The sequence below is a fragment of the Galleria mellonella genome, unplaced genomic scaffold (genome assembly GCF_026898425.1).
Source record: "Galleria mellonella isolate WM207_F2 unplaced genomic scaffold, CSIRO_AGI_GalMel_v1 utg310, whole genome shotgun sequence".
Classification (NCBI taxonomy): domain Eukaryota; kingdom Metazoa; phylum Arthropoda; class Insecta; order Lepidoptera; family Pyralidae; genus Galleria; species Galleria mellonella.
In genome coordinates this window covers 32,671-56,511 of record NW_026442071.1, presented here as the reverse complement: position 1 = coordinate 56,511, position 23,841 = coordinate 32,671, and the positions used below count along the sequence as shown (strand labels likewise).

The 23,841-nt window shown below is 32.9% G+C and overlaps 1 protein-coding gene and 1 long non-coding RNA gene across 5 annotated transcripts in view; one reads left to right on the top strand and one right to left on the bottom strand.

Annotated features, from left to right (window-relative positions):
* LOC113509164 (THO complex subunit 2) overlaps positions 1 to 20,329 on the top strand; it is a 25,085-nt gene extending 4,756 nt beyond the window's left edge. Inside the window, exons 4-30 of one of the 4 annotated variants that reach the window (XM_026892481.3) lie at positions 65 to 198; positions 591 to 847; positions 1,176 to 1,325; positions 1,486 to 1,655; positions 3,505 to 3,670; positions 4,317 to 4,486; positions 4,572 to 4,770; positions 6,427 to 6,671; positions 7,155 to 7,272; positions 7,359 to 7,491; positions 7,815 to 7,978; positions 8,303 to 8,559; positions 8,635 to 8,794; positions 9,565 to 9,813; positions 10,535 to 10,755; positions 11,022 to 11,190; positions 11,507 to 11,620; positions 12,180 to 12,297; positions 12,552 to 12,636; positions 12,724 to 12,793; positions 13,262 to 13,331; positions 14,081 to 14,121; positions 15,874 to 15,972; positions 16,893 to 16,950; positions 17,463 to 17,533; positions 19,570 to 19,619; positions 20,180 to 20,329. In XM_026892481.3, coding sequence (XP_026748282.2) covers positions 65 to 198; positions 591 to 847; positions 1,176 to 1,325; positions 1,486 to 1,655; positions 3,505 to 3,670; positions 4,317 to 4,486; positions 4,572 to 4,770; positions 6,427 to 6,671; positions 7,155 to 7,272; positions 7,359 to 7,491; positions 7,815 to 7,978; positions 8,303 to 8,559; positions 8,635 to 8,794; positions 9,565 to 9,813; positions 10,535 to 10,755; positions 11,022 to 11,190; positions 11,507 to 11,620; positions 12,180 to 12,297; positions 12,552 to 12,636; positions 12,724 to 12,793; positions 13,262 to 13,331; positions 14,081 to 14,121; positions 15,874 to 15,972; positions 16,893 to 16,950; positions 17,463 to 17,533; positions 19,570 to 19,619; positions 20,180 to 20,213 — 3,772 coding nt within the window. In that variant the 3' untranslated portion in view covers positions 20,214 to 20,329. Of the gene's footprint in view, positions 1 to 64; positions 199 to 590; positions 848 to 1,175; positions 1,326 to 1,485; positions 1,656 to 3,504; positions 3,671 to 4,316; positions 4,487 to 4,571; positions 4,771 to 6,426; positions 6,672 to 7,154; positions 7,273 to 7,358; positions 7,492 to 7,814; positions 7,979 to 8,302; positions 8,560 to 8,634; positions 8,795 to 9,564; positions 9,814 to 10,534; positions 10,756 to 11,021; positions 11,191 to 11,506; positions 11,621 to 12,179; positions 12,298 to 12,551; positions 12,637 to 12,723; positions 12,794 to 13,261; positions 13,332 to 14,080; positions 14,774 to 15,870; positions 15,973 to 16,892; positions 16,951 to 17,462; positions 17,534 to 19,569; positions 19,620 to 20,179 lie in introns of those variants that run through there. The other 3 variants (XM_026892480.3, XR_008252952.1, XR_004223862.2) reach the window with 3 other exon arrangements.
* Positions 9,662 to 23,755, bottom strand: LOC128200902 (uncharacterized). The gene is made up of 3 exons (XR_008252953.1): positions 23,537 to 23,755; positions 10,457 to 10,805; positions 9,662 to 9,800 (listed from the first exon to the last, which is right to left on the bottom strand). It is a non-coding gene; the product is annotated as an uncharacterized LOC128200902 (long non-coding RNA).
* Positions 23,756 to 23,841: the final 86 nt, after the last annotated feature.

Genomic DNA, 23,841 nt, shown 5'->3' with positions numbered 1-23,841 from the left:
ATTTGCTAAATTATTAATTTTAATTGGCCCTTTTATAGTATTCATTGGCTATATTTTCTTTTAGTTACAAACAGCGTAAGTTTAACTTGTTCCGTGAAGAAAGTGAAGGTTATGCTAAGTTAATTGTTGAACTAAACCAAGAAATAAGTGAAGATACAGAATGGAAAACATTGCTAGAAATCATTCAATCGTTAATAGGTATGTTTCTCTCATTACAGTATTCTAGAAAGGATTTATATAGTATTTATTTTTAATTCTATATAACTCCTTATATATAAATTCTATTTTTAATTCTACATATATTTTTTAATGTTATTTATATTATTATAAATATGAAATAATTATATTTATTTATAATATTTTGAAAACAATTCATATTAAAATTTAAAATATTATTATAAAATATTTTTTTTTGTGTGCTTAGAGAGTTATGTAGCACTAATATTAATTTTTAATGATCTTGTTAAATTGTATAAAAATAAGACAACTTTATTATTTACTTTAATATCTGCCTTGAGTTATTTGCCCTACAAAAACTATAAGTTGTATCTAAAATATTATTCTAAAAGAAATTCTGTTTTTTTTTACAGGTTGTTTCAATTTAGATCCAAACAGGGTTTTAGATATCATATTAGAATCCTTTGAAGCACGACCTCATTTAGATAATTTGTTTATTTCGTTGATCAAAAATTACATGGGTGATCCTCAAGTAATATCTGAAGTATTAGGTTTCAAATTAGGAAATATGGAAGTGCAAGATAATTTGAAAGAACCACCCCCATTAATGACTGTGATAGCGTTGCTTTTACAGCATCAGGTCATATCTCTAGATGATATATATCCTTGGGTATGTATATTATTTCATTTTTCTTAATTATATGTTATAGAAAAGCATATTATTGATTACATCAACATTTACAAGCAGAATGGAAATCTCTTGCAACTAATTTCAAATTTGTTGTTTCTGAGTTCAATAGTTTTATACTTAGTAATAGTTATTTGAACTTTTCTCTTTATTATAATATTCAATCAAGCTTAATCTCTTTGTACCGATTTTAATGTAATTTGGTACATGGTTAGGTTATATCATAACTTAATTCATAGAATATTTTATATATTAGTTCGCGCGGGCAAACCAGCGAAAATCATTTAACAATATTTAAATACATTTTTAGTTACGTCCTGATGATACTATTATGGCTAAAGAAGCAGACAAAGAATTGAAATCTGTACAGGACTATATACGTAAATTAAGTATTGTTTCTACAAAAGGACCTCAAACAAATGGACCCACCGAATTTGTTGAAGAGAAATCTGATCCTCAGGTATTTTTCATATTATTACCAATGTATAAAAAAATATATTATTTTGTACCTATGTAACAAACACTAATGGTGATGCATTATATGTGGGTAGATAATATTACCTTATTAAAGCGCATATTTAATGAATTTTTATTACCACTTTTGTATTATCTTTTAAAAGGAATATTGGAGCAATCAAAAGCTAGTACTCAGTGAGTCACTGCTTAAAGTAACAGCATGGCGTGAATTTGCCGCATTGGCTGCACGACTCCCCACGACCGGTATGGCGGCGCGGCCAGCAATAGCCCTGTGCAATATGCTACATGCGCTTGTTGAACCTTTGTACAGAATGTAAGTAAAAATATACCTATAAATATTTCCAGTCTTTATTATTACATAAGCAAGGATTTCTTTAAATTGTCACGAGAATAGGAGTTAATATGTTCCATATTGGTAGTTTTTTAGCTAAAAAAAAGTTAAAATAAAATCTCAGAATGTCATAAATACCCTCTCCACTACTGAGCATAAGACATGAATTGAGAGGATTTATAGTAATTTGATAAGCCTCCATCATTACTAACAATATTTACAGCGCGTCAAGTCGACCTTGCCACGCGATCCGCCATGTACACTGTAATAAGTAATTTCTTTTGGGCCAACTAACTTTCATCCGCACCTATCATTCGTCACTGTTACCCCGCCAATGTAAACCTATTAGTACGAGGGTGGATTGATAAGTCTGGTAAAAATGATACAAAGACTTACTTTTTTCCAATGAGTGTCATATATTTTTCAATGTAATTTCCATTTAGAGCTTCAGATTTAGTTAAACAATGCTGGAGTTTTTTTTTATCTCTTTGAAATACGGTTTAGTTTCGGATAGGAGAGAGAGATTGTATTCCCTTTTTGGAGCAAATTATTTAAGATTGTAATTGTTGTGATTGTACCTTGTGCGCCCCAAAGAGGGTTGATGTCTTGCAAGCGGCCGGTTGTAAAACTATAAGCCAAATCCTTTAGTAATATGGATAAAATCATATTACGCCGACACCAAATAATAATTGGGATAAGAGTAAGAAGATGATGATGATGTACCTTGTGCGCCCCAGAATACCGTAGCTGTAATTTTACTTGCTAATGGAACCACAGTGGCCTTCTTCGGAACACTGCCACCGGCTTCCACACATTGTTCGTCCATATATAAAATGGCACATTTCTCATTTGGTTTCACTCGCGTATCATTCACTCTTCACGTTCAAACAACCGGAAATTAGCTTAGGAAAGTAACTTTTTCACGTATTTGGTCAATTGCCAACGTAGCACACGTCTTGCCGAAAGCTTTTTCATATGTAAATATTCATACAATATGGTCGTAAGTCGTTCATATGAGATGTTTACAGTGTTGGCTATCTCTCTCAATTTCGTTCTTCGATCTCCTAACATGGACGAATCTCCCAAAATGGATTATCGTGATCATTTCTGAAATGGTTACCTCAATTAGACGTCCTGAGCAGACTGTAATCGGTGCTTGTTCTACCACAACAAAACTCAGTAAACCACTTGTGAATCATCTTAAGTGATGAAGACGATTCACCATTATGCTTATTAGGAATATTTTTCGTATCTATGATGATTTATTTGCGTAAAAATTCACGTGTAACGTTAGGAACGACTTGTCCGGTTTAAAGGATTGACAATGCAATACTAATTCAAATGTCATTATGAAATTTCGTGTATGTATTCTCAAAATTTATAATAATATTTTGGATTACTTACAACACACAAATAACAACAGACATACACAGTAAAGAGATAAAATTATGTGTACACAAAAAAGCAATATATGTAAAGTAACACTTTTTTTTTCTTTCTTGTGTGCCATATGGGTTAAAACTCAGTTTATTGTTTAATAATATATTTATTGGAACCGTATTTTTTTATTAAATTACAATTGTAGGGTAGTGTATGATAACAGCCACATTATTTAAAATTGTGTCGTGGCTGTCAACGTCCACCTCCTCAAGGCAGAGGCGCTAGCGTTCCAGTAAAATAATAATAAATATAATAAAAACAGTGACCTATATAAATTTGCTTTCGTAACTAGTAATTTAATGTATGAAATTTGAACTGTTTTTAAATATACTATGCATTTTAACAATTGTATAATGAATGAATAAAATATTTATACTTAATGTACTTACAGGCATTGTAGAGTAGGTCCAAAAATTATGGGTAAACCTGTTCCTCCCTTGAAATCAAGTCTGGCACCACCTGCTTGTAAAACATTTGATGATATGAAAGAGACTGTTATTCCTGCATTAATTTTATTGGGACCTTCACTTCATTATGATCCTGTTCTCATGTATAAGGTTAGTACTATATTGTTTATAGTATAATATAAAACTATTGTGTTTATTTTAATAATCTATGGTCTTACATTATATAAATAAAAAAGCATCAAGTGTAAAAAATGGGACAACTTTTAGTCAACCAAACATCAAATTAGCTGATACATTTTTTTTTTATTAAAACACATTTTTTTTATGTTGCAAGTAATTAAATTAAAACTTTTCCTGTTCAGGCTGATTTTTAAGATAAAATTTTGGAAGTATTTTTCTGATATAATAATAATAATATACAAATGTTTTTTATTGCTTACAAATTAATATACATATATTAATTAAAATGGTGGCCACTTTCAATTATTTAAGAATATAAACACATGTGTTTATGTCTGTAAATCAAACTATTCAGTATAGATAAGAACTGCTTCTTTCAAATATATTATAAGAATTTTGTATCTTTTTTAAATTTAATTTTACTATATACTTTCTCCGCATTTATTTAATAATAATAGTAGTAATAAATAAATATGTATTATAGTAATCCTATTTACGCAGTATAGATAAAAATACCTTATTGACCCATTTTTAGCGAACCATTTGTATGAAAACTATCTATATAATTTAAAAATATGCTATTCTGTTTATACCATATATTAAATTATTCTTGCAGATAATTCGTATATTTAGAACAGCACGTTCAAAATGCGATGATCCTTTACACTATGAAGCACTTACAGTACTTGATGCTGCCATATTGCCTTCTCTCACACTTATGGAAGGAAATTGTTGTATGGCAGAAGAAGTTTATACTCTTCTGAAACTTTACCCATATCAGTGCAGGTAAGAAATAACGTCTATTTTTGCTTTAGCCTATTTGTTACGATGAAAATATTAGATATTTATTTTTATATTTTATACTTTTTAGATATTGTTTATACTCACGGTGGAAAAATGAGGCGGGTGAACGAATTCCGTCACTGATGCGTGTACGCGGCAATTCTTTACAGAGGATTAAACATATCATGAAACGCGTGTCCAAGGAAAATATTAAACCTCAGGGTCGCCTCATTGGGAAATTGTCTCATGCTGCGCCGGCGTTCCTCTTCGATTATATGCTTTTACAGGTAAACTTAATCTTTGTAAATATAGTAAATTATGGTTAATAACGCAGATTTGCCTTTTTGCTTTCTAATTAAATTCTATTATATTATTAGATTAGAAATTTAAGAAACCAAAAATTCTCTTATACGAGGTCTGTCCGGAAAGTTCGTATAAAAGTGTTCTGGAATGCGAGAAAGAGGAGTGGGGAGGCCAGGTAAGCGCAGGACCCCTTCCTTATGTCCCTAACAATGCTTCAGTTCTGGTCTGACCGCCGTGCGGTGCGAACTGGCTTGTCAATCTGTGAAGTTACCTTTAACGAAACCCCGTCGGCATGGAGCCCGCTTCCGTTGAAGAGCAGCGCGTCGTAATCAAGTTTCTCTCGAAACTCGGCAAGAATGGCCGTGAAAGCAAAGAGTGGAAGACATCCTCTCAAGAAAATCCCGCTCAAATGTCAAGACAATGTTGATTGTTTTTTCGATGTTCGGGGGATTGTCCATCAAGAATTCGTCCCTCCAGGCCAGACAGTTGATGGAAAATTCTACGTCGATGTGCTCAGACGCCTCAAAGCTCGTGTGGCACGAGTTCGTCCAGAATTGGCGCGAGAGGGGCGTTGGATTCTTCACCACGACAATGCCCCTGCCCACACCTCTCTTGTTGTCCGTGAGTTTTTGAGTAAAAATTCCATTACGGTGACCGAACACCCCCCTATTCGCCGGATTTGGCCCCGTGTGACTTCTTCTTGTTCCCAAAAACCAAATTGGTACTTCGGGGGCGGCATTTGGGGGACATAAATGAGATAAAAAAAGCTACGACGGGGCAGCTGAGAAACCTTAGGACTTTCAAGGAGCCTTCTCACAGTGGAAACGGCGTTGGCACAAGTGCATTATGTCACAGGGGGAGTCCTTTGAAGGGGATAAAATTGATTTACCTGAATAATTGTAAAATAAAATTTTTAAAAAACTTTTATACGTACTTTCCGGACAAACCGTACATGTATGTTATAGTAGCTATTTCTTATAACATTTTATACAGTATTTTTCATTTATTCATATTTGACAACAAACATGGTCATTAATAAATAAATTCTGACCTGTGACTCGCCCACAATCGGGAAAATTTTCTTATAATAAACAGACTGTTTATTCTCACAAGCAGACTAATGTATAGGTTAATAGATTTTTATTATTGTTTATCTTTAATCATTCCCCCATTTCTGTATCGATGATCTTGACTTCATTTTAGATTTTCAATGCTGTATCGCAATTTGAATTATAGATTGCATTGTGTCAGTTGCCGTGTGGTCTCTGCAACAAATAGGTCTCCTGACTAAGAAAGGGCGAGGGATGGACAGCAGCGTCTCTCTTAAAACATCTTCAAAACCTAACTACGTTTGCCAATCCGCCTGCCAAGCGTTCCAACTACTGGCTAAATCCCCCATGGGAGAGGCTTATGTTCAGCAGTGGACAGTTAAAAGCTGATATGATGATGATAAGGATGATAAATGTGTTCGTTACACTAACATGCATCTATTGGAACAATAGGGAACCAGTATGAATAGTATTACAATATAAGAGTATGAAACGTCTCAATTTATTGGAATATGTCTCGAGAACAACTATAAAAATTATAGGTCTTTTGTTCTCCAAGGATTATATGTGGTGATTATTCTATGGATTCAGATTCAAACATACGATAACCTGATCGGTCCGGTGGTGGAGTCGCTGAAGTATCTGACATCGCTGTCACTGGATGTGCTGGGCTGCTGCCTGCTGGAGGCGCTGGCGCGGCGCGGGACAGCGGGCGCAGCCCACCCGCCCTGGCTGCAGGCGCTGGCCGCCTTCGCAGGTGCCGCCTTCAAAAAGCACAACATTGAACTGACTGCACTCCTGCAGTTCGTCGCCAACCGACTCAAGGCACAACAGAGGTGAGCAATCGAATTACAATCTGAAATCAAATAGTGTTTGTGACTTTAATGACTTGTCGTTTTATAGAATTTTTGCCGACTTCAGCTACATTTATTGTGATTAATTATTGAAAATATATATTACCCAAAATAAAAAAGTAGTCTGTAACACTATGGTATAATATATTTTTCTGACAGTGAAAGAATTATCAAAATCAAATCACTAGTGTCGGAGTTTATTCCGAACATCCAAATTCAATAACTGCCTCTTTATAATATTAGTATAGGAGTATAGATAAAAAACCCTAAACCTGAATGATTTCTAAATTTCACAAAGTTCCAACAGTCTTCAACATTGACATAAATATATTTTTTTTACTTTAATGTTGACATTAAATTATTTAAGTGACACCACTATTTGTATAAAAGCAATATTTTTATATTCCGGGCAATTTTCCTTGTAGAATATTTTATTTATTGACAACACTTCATATTAATTTGCAGTCAAGATTTGCTAATTCTGAAAGAGATAGTACAAAAGATGGCAGGAATAGAGGCGGCCGAAGAAATGACATCAGAACAATTAGATGCCATGGCGGGGGGTGAATTACTCAAGGGAGAGGTAAGCAATTCATAAATTGTATTTAATATAATATCTCCTGTGTTTAATTTTGTAGATATACTATATGAATCTATTTTTTATTATAGGCCGGATATTTTTCTCAAGTGCGTAACACGAGAAGATCATCAGCTAGACTTAAGGAAGCAATAGTTGGGAACAACTTAGATATTGCTCTCTGTATATTATCTGCTCAACAACGTCATTGTTGTGTTTGGAAAGGTAACTATTATTTTAGTTGCAATTTTTAAATATCTCAATCTCTATGTAAAAAGTACAATCATAGCATATACTACAATTACTATTTTGTCATTCTGTTTAAGTAAAGGTTACGAAATATAATTGAGTTGTTAAATTTCTTTTATTTCTCCATTTTACATAGTTATACAGCGATTTCTGTACTAAACTCAATGTTAGTATCGCAGGAATTGCTACTTTTTATTTCGTCTGCCTGACGTGTAAGTTGATAGACCAATATTAAAAGTAAGCTAAGTCGTGAAATTTATTTTATTACTGCCTGAATGACACGAATAACTTATTTTTAGAATCCGAAGAAGAAAGTACTTCCTCTGGGGAACCACCTGGCTCACAACTAAAAGTAGTTGGCAGATTAGCAGATCAGTGCCAGGATGCTCTTGTTCAACTAGGAACATTCTTAGCATCGTCGCATGCCCCCGATGAATATGCCGCCCGTTTACCGTCATTGCAGGTAACCTCTCGTTTATATTCAAGTTTTCCCATTGCTGCTTTGATATTTGCTGTGCCTACTTCTCTCTTTTTCATTTTAAGAAATATATTAATGTTTTAATAATTGTCAGATGCATTCAATATTTGCATAAAATTGATAAATTATATATTTATAATTATTATATGCAAACTTATATTATTATACCAAATATGAGATATAGCAGAATATTAATTAATAGTCAATCATACTTTTGTTGCAACATTTTTTACATTATTTAATAATATTATTTTTTATTATTTTAAAAAATTAACACTTACTAATTCTAATTTATCTTATAATATTTAGGAATTGTTACGCGATTACCACGTGGATGCAGATGTCGCCTTTTTTCTTCACCGTCCAGTACTAGCTCAAAAAATCGCAGCAAGAGTTGAAGTATTGAGGAAAGGTTCTGACATAAAAGCGGACACATTAGAGAAAAGTATAGAACGATACACTACCGCTGCAAAAGAGACTCTGGAACCTATATTGTTGTCCGTAACACCAATGCTACCAGCCAGAGTGTGGGAAGATATTTCCCCTGAATTTTATGTCACTTTTTGGTAAGATTAATATATCAATCATGTTTATAAATAATGTTTGAAGATTTATTTCATATAACAATGTGAACTTTCAAGGTCACTCTCGATGTACGATCTACGCGTGCCAGTGGAAAGTTATGAACGGGAAATAGAGCGTTTAAAGACTGCTGCGGCAAATGCCGCTAAAGATACTTCGCAAGGGACAAAAGGAAAAAAGGAGCAAGAACGTTATAATACACTTATTGAAAAGCTACAGGTATGTCAACAGTATCTATTATATTGTGTGAATATTTTTCTTTTTGAATCCGATGTTTATTGAAAGTAGTTTATTGGATTGACATCAAAGGTGTTACAAATGAATTTCCTATAGATGTTTAATACGAAACAGGCTTATTAAATGGGGTCTAATGAACCCATTGTACACTATCAGGTTGTAATATTATTCAAATAAGTCTATCATCCTTCACTGGTGCCACGCCGGTGGCATTAGTTTTAATAAAAAAAAATAAATGAATATCTAATTCTAATATAAATGAAATCTAATCTGAATTACCAGTATCATGGTACTCAAAATGTAAGCGGCCAGTATATGGTAGCGTTAGTACTGTGCTAACGATCATCATCTTGGTAGTCTGCATATTGTGTCTTTATGGCTTAAACTTAAGATTGTACTAAGGGAATCGTCTTTTTTTTATACAACTTAGAATGGGAAACAAGCTGACGGCCCACCTGATGGAAAGTGGTAACCGTCGCCTATAGACATGAGCAATACCATGGACATAACAGAGTATACTGTTTCGCTCATGATACCCCTCATGCGTTGCCATTCCTGAGGACTCAGTTGTTATTCCTCCGTACCCAGTAAATTCACGCCATATCCCACCTTTCAAACCGAAACACAGCCATGCAAACAACTGTTTTACGGTTGAAACACGAATGGGACAGTCAAAGTATTTGTACAAAGTCTCCCTCCCAACGTCTGCCTGTGACGTGATCAGTTTGTCTTTACTTGGCGTGTGTTTGCAGGAAGAGCGCCGGCGCCAGCAGGAGCACGTGTCCCGCGTGTCGGCGCGGCTGCAGCGCGAGTGCAGCGGCTGGTTCCCGGCGCGCGCCGCCAAGTCCGCCAAGAACGAGACCGTGACGCGGCTCATGCAGCTGTGCCTGTTCCCACGCTGCGTGTTCACAGCCGCCGACGCGCTCTACTGCGCCGAGTTCGTGCACACGGTGCACTCACTCAAGACGCCCAACTTCTCTACGCTGCTCTGCTACGACAGGGTCAGTTGATAATTTTTAATTTGACAAAAATAAAATTGTTCAATATTTGTTTTGTTTAAGATTTTTTTTAACGAGCGTATTGTCATTGCTTGATTGTATTCACAGTTTCGCATGTTGTATTTTTTTATCTAAACTTATCTAATACTATTTTCAACTACTTTTATTATAACTGTAACTGCTGCGATAGTAGTGCCGCTAATTTGAGCGCGCTCTGCTAATTATAATGTTTTATTTATTTATTCTTTATTGACCACATTACAAAAAAATGTCTGGTACAAAAGGCAGACTTAATACTATATAGCATTCTCTCCCAGTCAATGTTAATTTTATTTTGCCGTTAGGACAAACTGATTTAATCAGATAATTGTTTAATGAAACAAAACTATGCAGCTTTGGTCGTGCGAAATTAATTTCTCTGTATCTTGGATCTATATAAAAAAAAAATCTCTTTGAAATTTCATATTTGCAAACTTTATTGTTCAAACACCTATTATTTTTTTTTTTGTTTTCATAATAAAATTAAATAAAGGGCAAGCCAATATTACTTTAATCGTTGTAGAAATAGTTATCTGTTCAGTTTCTATCTATTGTATTATGTTAATAAGATCTTATAGAAAAATATAATATAAAAAGGTTATTATACTGGTGTCGACGACAATGATGCTCATGTCATCGGCGGTGTGGTTGCATGTGGCCGCGTGGTGTGGCGTGCGCGGTGCAGCTGTTCTGCGACATCACGTACTCGGTGATGTCGTGCTCGGAGGGCGAGGCGGCGCGCTACGGCCAGTTCCTGCGACGCGTGCTGGGCACGGCCATGCGCTGGCACGCCGACCGCGCTGCCTTCCACGCCGAGTGCGCACACTACCCCGGTTTCGTCACCAAGTACCGCGTCTCCAACCAGTTCACCGAGGCCAACGACCACGTCGGCTACGAGAACTACAGGTTTGTTAGGGTCCAATGCTCCTTTACTCGTCGTAATTACAGCCCCATTTCTGCCAAAGTTCATAAGTAATGGCTAAGTTATCCCCTTAGATAATTGTTAAACATATCTATCAGTAAATGTGTTTTCATAATCGTGTGCATTCGAAAGAATAAAACACTAGATGTTTCATTCTATCTTCGGTACTTACTTAATAGCGATAACGTATCGGTAGATTCATTTGCCACTTAAGTAGGGGGTGAAGACTGACTAAACATTAATATTTCAGACACGTGTGTCACAAATGGCACTACAAAATCACTAAAGCGATGGTTGTGTGCCTTGATTCCGGAGATTACGTGCAAATACGCAACGCGCTAATTGTACTTATAAGAGTGTTGCCGCACTTTCCAGTATTGGAAAAATTGGCCCAAATAATCGAGAGAAAAGTGGATAAGGTTAGTTGAATTTTTTTTTATATTATATTAATTACTAATTCATATTATCCGTTAACTATCTACTGCTAAATATAAACCTTCCCCTTATGGTTCATTTTGCAAGTAGATGCCATGCTTGGCAGGCGCGTTGGCAACCGCAGTTAGAGTTTTAGTGATGTTTTAAGAGGGATGCTGCTGCCTATACGACCATCCGACCGTTTGCCTTACAATACCCATGGGAAAGGAAGGGGTAACCTATTTTATCCAAGATCAAGTGGCAAATCCACTTTAACTTAATTACTAAGTACATTAGTTAATTTAACCTTACTTGTTATAGGTAAAGGAAGAGGAAAAAACGCAGCGACAAGATTTGTACGTGTTAGCTACGGGATATAGCGGACAGTTGCGTAACAAAGTCCCCCATATGATGAGAGAGAGTGATTTTCATCAGGTAATATATATATATATTTTTTTTAATAATAAAATAACCTATCAATATAATACAATTTATTTTAACCATTCACTATTAAAAGAAGACCTCCTCCATTGGTTGCCAGTAGATGCAACGTTTGCTTTGCTACGCTGGTGCGCGGGATGGCAACTGCAGTTAGGTTTTGATGATATTTTAAAAGGGATTCTGCTGCCCATTCATCAACCATTGTTCCGTTAGCTCTTACGACACCCACTAGAAAGGAAAGGGTGATCTACTTTATGCCAGGACCACACGGCCCATAGTACTTATAGTAATCTGGCATAATAAATGCCAAATTCAAATACCGTTTGAGAAATTTTTAAATAAATTCATTTCCCACACCGACTATTTAAGTGATTGTAACGCGTTGTAATAATATTCTTTAATATTCGTGTCTCGTAACTATATACCATGTATATTCAGTATGAAATATTATATTTATATATTAACACCTGCCTTTATTATATTTGGGTGATTCCAATATAATTGATTTAATCTTAAAAGAAAATATCTTAGACTACATATATAATTTTAAAAGGTGGTTGATAAGCTCAAGGTGGCAAGCGCCGCTGCCACGCCTGCCGCCACTATCAAAGAGGAGACTAACTCTCTGAAGCAAGAACAAGAGACGACTTCATCACCACCACAAACACAAGGTAAAGTACCGTACAATAGCTAAGCATATTGAAGTAAAACCTCCATCAAACTATCGATAATATTAATTATATAAATAGCTTTCTCCAATAAAATAGTTCAACTAAGTTTCTTTTTTTATTATTTTATTATTGTCCCATTTGATCGAAATACTACAATCTTTAGTTTAAATTTTTTCCCGCTTTTTTCATCAATATTTTTTTGGAATTTATTGAATTTAACATAAACTTTGTCATGTAATTAATATTTTTTTTAGACACTGAAAAACGAGAGTCTCGAAACAGTGATCGACGCCGAGATGAATCGGACAGAGAGAAAGAAACAAAACGAGAATCACGAACGTAAATATCTCGTTCATTATTTAATTATGTAATTTATCTATAATGCGCTTTCGTTAAAATTCCTCATAATATTACATTATTTTATAGGTCAATCAAGGAAAGATCTAAGGAAGAAATGAGAAGTAAAGAGCGATCACCTAGAGAACGTTCACATAGGGTAAATATATTACACATTTTTTCATAATAAAAAATACACAAATACGTGTATGTATGTGTGTGTATATGTGTTACATGTATGTAGTACAAAAAGCAGTCTTATCGCTAAAGCAATCTTTTCCAGATAACCTTTGGGTAGAGAAGGAAAGTATAAAATAGTAGTTATTTGACACAATAAGTATATCTAATAAAAAAATGCTAGTGTTAAATGAAAAATATGCAAATAATGTCTGCAATAAATACCATACATACATCTAATTACTTATAATAGTATATATTATATAAATGAATATATAAAATACATAACATACATCAAATATATACATATTTTAATCTTATTTTACACAATATTAACAAGATAAACATGTATGGACGACAAAAATAGTAGTATTTAATTAAATATTGTTAGAACCAGATGTAAAATCTTTTAAACTTTTTTCAAACTATTGTATCTGCTATATTTTTTCAGGAGGATCGTTATTTGGAAACAGTTTCCCCACCGCATGATCATCGTCATCCACCTGATGACATTGAACGAGGTTTGTTTATTATTCATGTATATATGTTATCATATACATAGGTTGTAATTATTTACAGTTGTTGACAGTAACTAAATTATTTGATACACACATACCCTAATGTAAAACAAAAACCAGCCCTGATGTTTTTACGTGTAACTAACTGATATCGAATCTAATTTTATTTTAATTAGATTCGATATCACTCTTGTATTTGTATACAGGGGTGTGAGGAACAAGTTGGCAAAAGCTAATACAGTGAATTCAGACCATTATTCTGAACTGAAAACCAGTTGAAACTCTTCGGAAAATTTGAAATGTTTTTTTGTTTTATCATTTAATATCATGTAATCTATGATATTGTGTCATAATATAAAGAAATAATAATATTTAATAGTAAAATACTATGAAATACCAAATAACAGTAATATAATACACGACCGTGACGCATGAAATCAGCTGTGTAATGTCAACGCCACAAGCGTATGAAAACCACAGGAAAGGAAGGGGTAGCCATTTTATGCCGGAACCACGCGGCGATAGAGAAGTATGGGATATTTCATTGGAAGTAATAAATGCAAAGGCAGAACACATTAGTGCTCACGAAATGAAGGACGCTGTTTATATCTATAGGTGACGATTATCACTTGCCGTCATATTTGTCATCATCTACATCACCATTTTAAGTGCGATAAAAGAATATTTTTTATCGTTGTTAAGTTTTGTAATATAAAATGGTTAGTTAATGTGTCGTTTTAAACTATTTGCAGACGTGAAGCGTCGTAAAGTAGAAACCGCCGGAAATGGCAAGGTGAGTATTGTTGTGATAAATCGACCTTGCATCATGCTCGCGCCGGACTGAGGATTGGGCTGGAGGCGACTACGAGCACGCGGCCCAACGCTGCTACTGCTACTAACCATTGTAATCGTGTGCGCGGACAAGTGTTCACACTCGTCAGAACTGGCCATCAAGACTTAAATTTGTGCTTACAAAATAGACTATGAACTGTCAATTATGTGAAAACATACTATAATAAAAAAATAATTAACAAAACTGCTGTCGTACCTGTCAACCGCCATGTGTTACTATAAAAAGAAGATTAAATTAGCGGAAGATATCATCAATAAGAAGTTCACTAGAGGATTCTTTATTATGATCTACAATTTAAGGAAAACTTAGATTATTCAACATCAGGATTCAATCAAAAGTATTTGTATTTTTTATATATAAGAAGATCAAAGCTAACGAAATATGTTGAAATGAAGGAAGATTTTATTATTTCAAGATATCAAGACTAATAACACATAATAATAAAGACAATTGCATCGTATCGCATCGCAAGCACTCTTGTGAAGAATCTTAAATCTCGTATTATAAATAATAATATATTTGTAAAAATACTATAAAAGGAATCAATGTGTGTCGTGTGTAAGTCCATTCAGCCCAGTCCAATCGCATACTGGTAAGGTTATTTTTTAAATTATCTTTTGAATTCAATGAGTCAAAATGTCCAATGAATTAAGGTTAACTATATATGTTAATGAAGATCTACGAGATGAAAGGAAGCGAATGATTATGTGGATGATTATTAAGCGAAGTATTTAATATATACGGAAATACTGGACTTCTCACTATGTTCGCAGCAAGTATGTAACAGGAATGCTGAAAATAGAACTGATATTGAAGAATGGATGTTACTCAGTTAACTTTATATGGAATGTTCCCGACAAACAACTATTATGGCGCTAAACATCATCTTAATTTTATATAATAGTTATAAATGAATCTGAATCCTTTATCTACAATAATGAAGATTTTATGAAGACTATGTAACTCACATGTGGATATATTTATTACCTACACTAAATATAAAAGAAGCATAAATTATCTCTGTAAAAGAAACTACAATATTGCAACAAGCAAGAAATAAGAAACAAAGTGTGAAAACTACAACAGCACTCTCATATATCACGCCAGCTGGACAAGAAGAAGAATAGACTCAAAGAAGTTGTGATGCTAAAATATAAAATTCTACATCTACCTTTACATTATCTTGATCATCATAAAGTTCAGGAATCTGTTATCTAACTTCTAAATGAAAATATGAAGCTCTTACTATGTGGTGTTATGAAGAAGAATCTCATCTTAATACTATGATACCAAAGTCTGCTATAAATTTTGTACTTCATTCATTATTCAATAATTTTTATGGATTAACAAGAAAGTATCCTGATTGAAGCAGTATATTTTAAAGAAAATTATGGAATAAGTCAAGATACCTATAGAGGAACATTGCTTTCATGCCAAATATTTTTACAAAGAATGTACATGGTTCAGATGTGACAAAAAAATCAATGTGATGATGGATTGGTAATTCACTCTCGACAAAGAGTATTCTAAGTTACCTTCATTCGTTGTCCTTTTTGACTCATATTTTATCAGTTTTACATATAAATATAATTTTAATTACTAATTTTGTTGGCTGTAAAATATTGCGACATTGAAATATTTCCACTGTGTTCTCATTGACTACCATTAACCAGAATTTTCATCATAAAGCAGGGCACCAAAGATATAGAGGAACGGTCGCCCGAGAAGGAAAAACGCAAAACGAAAGTCAGAGGCGATGAACGTAAAGAGCGTAAGATGAGTCGCAAGCGGGTAAGTTTGAAATATTGTTAGCCTTTGAGCTGAATACCTATTCTCCTCAAAGTATACAACTAAAATTATATTGTCAGTGAAGTTCTAACAATGCGTAAGTAATTTTTTGGCAATTTTGACATTTTGATACCATTCGTTAGATAAGTGTGACGCACTTTCTTTCAATCAATCAAAAACGACAGTGACCTGCATATTTCAATAAAACTGATATTGCGTAAGTCAACTAAAGACCGACATTGCGTTAAGCAGTCAGTCAGTATATAGATTTGTAACCTACAGTCTTCTGTAAGATTTATTTATAGTAAAGGTAGTTATTTACGTTATTTAGTAATGTATCAATGATAACTTTTTTTGTTTAGAGTAAATATAGATATCAATAAATTACACATTCATATCCGTTCGCAATTAACAGTAGTCACGCTAATATCTTATTAGTAAAAGAAATTTAAATAAATCGTCCTTTATTTCTTGAATAAGTTGATTTCAAACACTTTTCTAAATAATATATATCTCAAATATAACTCAAATAAACTTAGTCTTTTTGCTCTTCCGTAAAATAGACATTTAGGTACTTAAGTACTGTTAAAGCTTCACTGACGATATATACTTAGCTACGAGAAAATAGAGATTCATAAAAACTAAATATATAATGACATGTACCTACAGAAAGACCCATTACCGAATCAAATTTTAGGACCTAAATCGTTTACCAAAATACAACATAATTTTAAAATTTTATGTGCATATTTATGAATATTAAAAAAAAAATTGCTACCTATTAACTCGAAGATTTTGAATATGAACAGATAAGGCATTCACAAATAAATATATAAATATATTAAAAATCGCATTATCAAGTCGAATTATGTACTTTACCATTTCAAAACCTATATTAAATTTCTTGTGTTGAAACATTTCAGGATAGAGCAGACGATACTGCATTAATGGAACAAAAACGTCGACGTGATGAACAAAAAGGTATTATATATTTTTTTGTTATTTTTTTTTTATCTAACGAAAGATCAATCGATGACTACATCTCGGATAGGCTGAGTTGATAAAACTATATCAGGCCTACATTAAAACTTGTATTATAAAAATCCTGTTAAATATCTGTCTAAACCAAGTCTTGTTAGTTTAGGTTTATGTCAAACTTCAATTTATTATAAAAGCAAACTAATAAAGGACTAATTGCACAGTCTTAAGTGCCAAGGTAACTTAAAATGGCATTTGGTCAGTCATATGGGCATGAAACCGACCAAAGTGAAAAGAAAAAAGGTACCCGGATGTCCATTACGTACAGGCAAATTTAATCTCATATCGACCCATTAGTACTAGAAAATGTTACAGGGATGGATGCAGGTGATTCGAGACCATGTACTTTTAAGAGAGATGTTTCGCTGCGTACAATCCAAATAATGATTCGGTTGTTGTTAATTTGAAGTTAATCTTCATATACTTTTTCCTAATATACTTAATAACATTTTTAGGTATTATTAAGATGGGAAGTCACCAAAACGGCTCTCAAGAGGATCATCATTATGAAAAATATCACAAAAGGGTAAATATAATAGTGTACTTATAAAAAAAATATTTAGATATTAATAATTTATTCATTTTTATATCCTGCTAATACTATAAAGTGAAAGTTTATAGGGTTTATGATTTTTTTGATTTGGATTAGAATAAAATTTATTACATGAGTAGGTAACATCCTAACTTAGCACTTAGAATACTTTCTATACCAGTTCACGCAGACGAAGTCTCGGGAATCAGCTAGTACAACCACCATAATTAGATTTGAGTGATAATTTAAAATTTTATGTAAAAAAATTAAGCTAAGTTTATATGTAGGTATCCTGAACAGAAAATAAAACTGCCAACCAAAAACCAAACCAACTAACAAAACCCAGGCACACGGTCTGCCCGTGTTTATATTTTTGACGATAGGCTAAACATTCTAGAAGATGTACTGTGATTTGAGTATCCATAAATGAGCGGTCTAACTAAGCTCCAGGAGCCATAAAATGCATCCTTAAAATGTCAAAATACATTTTTAGTGTTTCAGTAGCCATGCTTTGTGCCATTGGGCGAAGTGAAAATTAATTTTTTTTTTTTTGGTTGTCGAGTGTAAATTTAAAATTATCGCTTAGGTTGAAATTATTAGCGTATTCACATGTAATATATGCCATATATGTCCAGTGAGTTAACTTTAGTCGCAATCGAATTGAATCAAATCAAAATTATATGTAATATGACTTAAAAAGGAAATTATTTTATTTTTCACATATATTCGATATGATTCCGATTTGATACCAACACGATTGTGACAAAAGTAACCTCGCAATAGTGGGGCCAACTCTTAGACGCCATTTCTTATATCTTGACTTATGCTTTAACCTAATATTTGAATTTGATAATTTCGCGATATTACTGTTTTATGGACCATCATAAAATAAAAATATAATAATTTTAACGTAAATCTGTTAGAAAATTAATTCATATTGGTGTTTACAATAAAAAATTTACGGTGATATCAAATAGAAATTTCAAATTTAGAAATGGGTTTAGAGAAATAGCGCCTCAGAATCGACCTTAGTGTCTTCGTAACAATATTATTGATCTTATTAATTGAAATATTATATATAACATAATTCATATTGATGTTACCATTGATTATATTATTTCGAAGACCAAGTCTGTCATGTGACCGATTATTTAGAAATAACTCCAACAAGCCTGGTTTTTCAGTCATATCCTTATATTAAATAATGTTAGTTAGAACTTTAAACCCAGTTTTCTGTTTATCTAATCATCTGATCATTTGTCACATCTGGACCTATACACCTTGAACTCAACTTGTCATGCAAGATCCTTAAATCAGCTGCTCATACTATAACAATCCTACTGGATATAGAATATTTCGATATCAAAATTACTATTTGCGGGATTAAAAACAAGGCTACGATTTTATTACTTTTATGGAGAAACTAGACTATCTAAGCAAATTATAATAATTACATAGCAATCGAGAGCTAATCATCATTAATACGAGATGAAAATTACCAGTTGCTTCGGGGTATAATAATAAATGTTGTGTTAATTAATGATTGAATAAGTCAAGTTTGTCTTTATTGAGCAAAATTGTTAAGCTACTCACAGGAGACTCTCCTGACTGTCATATTTTCTGGTCGCTTGCCAAACGCGCTAAAGTTAACTTTAGCCGTACTTCCATACGTCAGCCAGAGTGTAATTACTATTAAGAAGACTGAGTTCTGTCTGTCTACCCTAGACTCAACTAAGTTTATTTGTGCCTCTGGAAAAAAATTTTGATGGTAAAAACATCGCTGTAGGTGCCAAGTGAACCATCAGTCCTACCGATAGGCTGATGTGCCGATTGAAAGTTCCTAAGCGCCCATATAGCAGCATTGGATAGATGGCACTTCTGCGTGATTCCTTGTGCCCTTTAATATTAAAGTTTAATAATTAACGACGCATTGTCTGTATTTAAAATGGTTTATGCATGTTTTATCTTTGGCTAAAATGTTTTAATACAAATGCAGAATAACTAATAATTGTTTCGATTTTTTTACATAGGATAAATCGCCATTCCGGGATCGCTCTCACGAGGAGCCAAGAGACAAACAATATCCTTTTCAATTTATATCTCACAACTAGGTATTTATTTATTATATTTTTATTGATTCAATTTGTAAATTTTGAAGAAAGTACGTATTCCAACATTTATAAAAATTCGCTTCAGAATCTACCCTCCGAGGGAATGAAATGGAGAATGAAACTTTGCATAGAAGCCTGAATATGTGATTTTTTTTTTTATTTTCATTTTCGAGTAAGAGAAAGATATAAAAGGGGGTTTGCACTATAACCGAACTCTATGTGGACGAAGTCGCGGGCAAAAGCTAGTAATAATATAAAGCTTAAGATATCCGATTATCTTCCGTGTTTTAAATTTCAAAATTCAAAACTGCAACTATAGGTTTGTTAAACAGTTTCATCACCAAGTCGTTTGAGATTACTAGTGACCATTTTTGTACCAATTTTACACTACATTGTCGACACTGGGATAGATTCTGAAGCACCATTTAATGACACATCTTATCTCTAAAATTAAAATTTTTGTTTAATATGATAACGAATTAACCCTTTTGTATGTTTTATTCAACAAATTTCCTTAATATTGCTATACTAGACGGTCGAATGAATCAAAAATGAGAAGATAAATATAAAAACTATTGAAGACTCAAGCTGAAATGAAGACAAGTCATTGTACTACTATTGTAAATTGCATTATGGATATGATATAAAAGATTAATTTTAATAAAAGTCTTAATGATCACTTTGTAGTTTTACTTTGCTCGAATGATTATTAATTGGAATGTACAACATATCCATCCATTATTATTATGCTATTCTTAATATGAATAAATGTAAAAATTGTAAATACGTTCGAATGTTATTTATAAATTTTTTAGGTATGCGTTGGCGAGGTACTAGTAAGTAATGATAAATAATTCATTATCATCTAAATTTTTGGGTTCATGGCAAAGTACCACTGTGCATGCTTTTTGTTCGTTCTCTCTCGTGGATGTGGGTTATAAAATGACTGTAATGAATGGGGAAAACTTCAGAAAAGAGCTTCTGAAGATTTCCCCGTTCATTACAGTATAAAACTTTTCAAAAAACGTGCCTTTAAAAGACCAGTAATGCACAAGGAACCCCCAAGTGTTCACAAACCACGGTAGTTACTTCCCATCAAGTGGGCAGTGCTCGTATGCCTACCTAAAAATAAAATAGACTAGTCAATATTGCCCATTCTGGTAAATTACTAGTAATTAACCACAATAATTTACAAAGATATTGGGGGCACTCTTTGAAATCGTTGTATAAAGATCGATTGACGAGGTATATATTTAACACTAGTGAACTTACTCGTTACAATCCCCGTGAAGATTCTTAGTACGGGATCTAACAGTAAAGTCGATCTCGACGTGGTTCCCTATTAAAACTGTTTTTTAATTGATGTCAAAAATCGTGGACAAGATGGTGGATCAACAGATCTGATTTCATTCTTACTTATGCCCCATCAGCGTATAACGATAGCGCAGACGATGTTAGCGGTTAATTTTCACTTATAAAAAAGAAAATACCCTCTATAAAAAAGGTAAACAGATAAAGTATACACTAAACAAACACTAGTAGAAAATTATACTAAATGGTTTTAATAAAGCCACAGCTGTAGTATAACGTGTACACGTCAGTACGTGTAAAATCTCAATGCTTCAATTGAGTGAAGCGCTTTTTGATATTTTAATCTAGAAAAATCGAATTAACGTAGTCATGCGTATACTTCACACTATCTACTATTTAGCTGGAACAAAGGCTCAAGCTATATAAATAGCGTTGATTGTAAAGCACCGTTTTCTGCATAGCCAAAATTTTTTTTTATTAAAATTTAGCATACTTTTTTTTAATTATTAGGTAATAAATAAGGAGTAGACATATTGATAACTAATCCTCATGTGTCGTCTGGTTAATATTCTTTGAAAGAAATAATTCTGTTCAAACAACTTTATATAGTGTATAGTTAAAATTTATAAGGGTGGGGTTCTTCAAAAAGGACAAAGGCGTTTTAAAGATTGTTTTATGGATGATAATGAAATGATCCTGCCTGCGCTATTGGTATACGCTGGCGGGCACCAGTGATGTATGATAAGTGAGGATTAAGCAGGTTAGTTGGCCTATCGTGACGAAATCATCAAAAATTTACTAAGATGGTTTTCAGGGGGACCACGTGGCGGTCGACCTGTTAGTGTATATTGCTAGCAATGGGGCTATTAGACCTTACTAATTCAAATACTGTATAATAATATGAGAGATCTTCACCGTCACGACATTGAGAATCCTTCTTAGCTTTGTGTGTGTACTTTTGTGAACATAAATTATTTATTGATTTGAACAAAATATTTCCTTAAGTACCTATTCAACTGAATTGACGTGCTTACCGACTTTTAAATTTGTCTAACCAAGTTCAGCTATTTAAATTTTCAATTTTTAAATTATTCAAATTTTTAAGTTATCTACTGCGATATCACAAAGAGGAAACATTGCACATAGAAATAAGATAAAATGACCTCTATTAATAATAATAACAATTTATTTGCTCAAAAACACGATATACAGATACACGGTAGTAATAATTTGTTATGTACATGCATGTTTTGCCAAAACAATTACATGCAAAATTTGATATAATAATGTCAGTAAACAATTGACATTAATTCATTATATGATAATTATATTGCAAAATAAATAAATAAAATTGAGTATTCGTCAGTTACTAATTATTATTATAACATTATAAAACTTTTCTTTACTTGTTAAGTAAAGATTCATGTAATTTTATTTTGAATATTTTTGTATTATACATTTGCAACGTATTTGGAATTTTATTATAAATTATAATGCACATACTTGGAGGGAATGGGATTGTTAGTAATGGAGACTGAGAATCCCATTGCTAGCAATATATCCAACCAGGTCGACCTCCGCGCGGTTCTCCCTGGAAATTATCATGGTTAATTCCTGATGAATTCATCATAATGGGCTAACTGGCCTGTTTTCATTCTCATCTATCACCCTTCACTGGTGCTCCGCCAGCGTATCCCGTTAGCGCAGGCGGGATTACCATACCATTTTCACCCATCAAAAAAAAAATGCACATACTTTGACAGTTTTATATACACTGCGTCAATAAAAGTATTTGTGTAATACTAATCTATCAAGATTTCTAGTATTTCTAGTAAGTCATAAGCCTTTTCAAATAAATGTATATCTTGCTTTACAAACACACCAATATAGAATTGCGTTTCTTATACGAAATAGACTTAATATTTTTTATTATCGATATTGCAGTTCATAATGTCAACTTATTTGGGTCATAATTTTGGCTAAAAACTAGACTGCATTCCTAACTAGATTGTAGAAATTTCTTGATGATTTTTTAAAATAGTGCTATACCTTTATAAACTTTAATTATTTTAGATTTTCGCTTCATAAACTTCAGACAAGAAAAGAATGAATAAGTAAAAAATTACACGTAAAAGTAAATAAAAATCAATTTTGAAAATTTCATATGATGCCCTTTTGTATACAAACCCATTTAAACTAGTAGGCCCATTATAAAATTTGAGTGCCCTTTTTGGACTTCACTGAAAAAACTTTTCAATTATTCCTATCGACTAATATGAGTAGGCCAACAATATGTAAAATTGTTTTATATTTCGAATCCATGGTATTACTAGTTGCTGAGATATAACGTTGTGATAGACGCTCGGACAGATAGTTATATCTTAAGGGTTTCTTTGTACTTTTGTGTACAAAAGAATCTTGAAGGCGCATCTACTTATGTACTTTTGATTCGGTAACCTAAAAATACACTGTGCATTCATACTATATATGAGATAATTGGATATGCATTCATATTTTATTTACCATAATAGTTTTGCAAAACTTAATCATACATGTATTAACCTAGTATACTTACCTACGTATCTAATTAATGTTCACATGACAAACATGTGTTGACCACAAACGGTGTATAATAAAATTGTATATCTATTTAGGTACCTGACTTAATTGGGTGCTTAGCATTTGGCATTCTATCTTTCAGTCAAGGATTTATATTACGTTATTATTGTAAATAACAGACTTTACCAAAATAATAATTTAAAAACAATAATGCAATACGTGACTGACAGATATGTTCAGAAATTTAACAGCAATTCTATTTAGATATTTGATAACCCTTTGTAATTTCAAGTTTACGATAAGAATAGAAATCGTATTTTA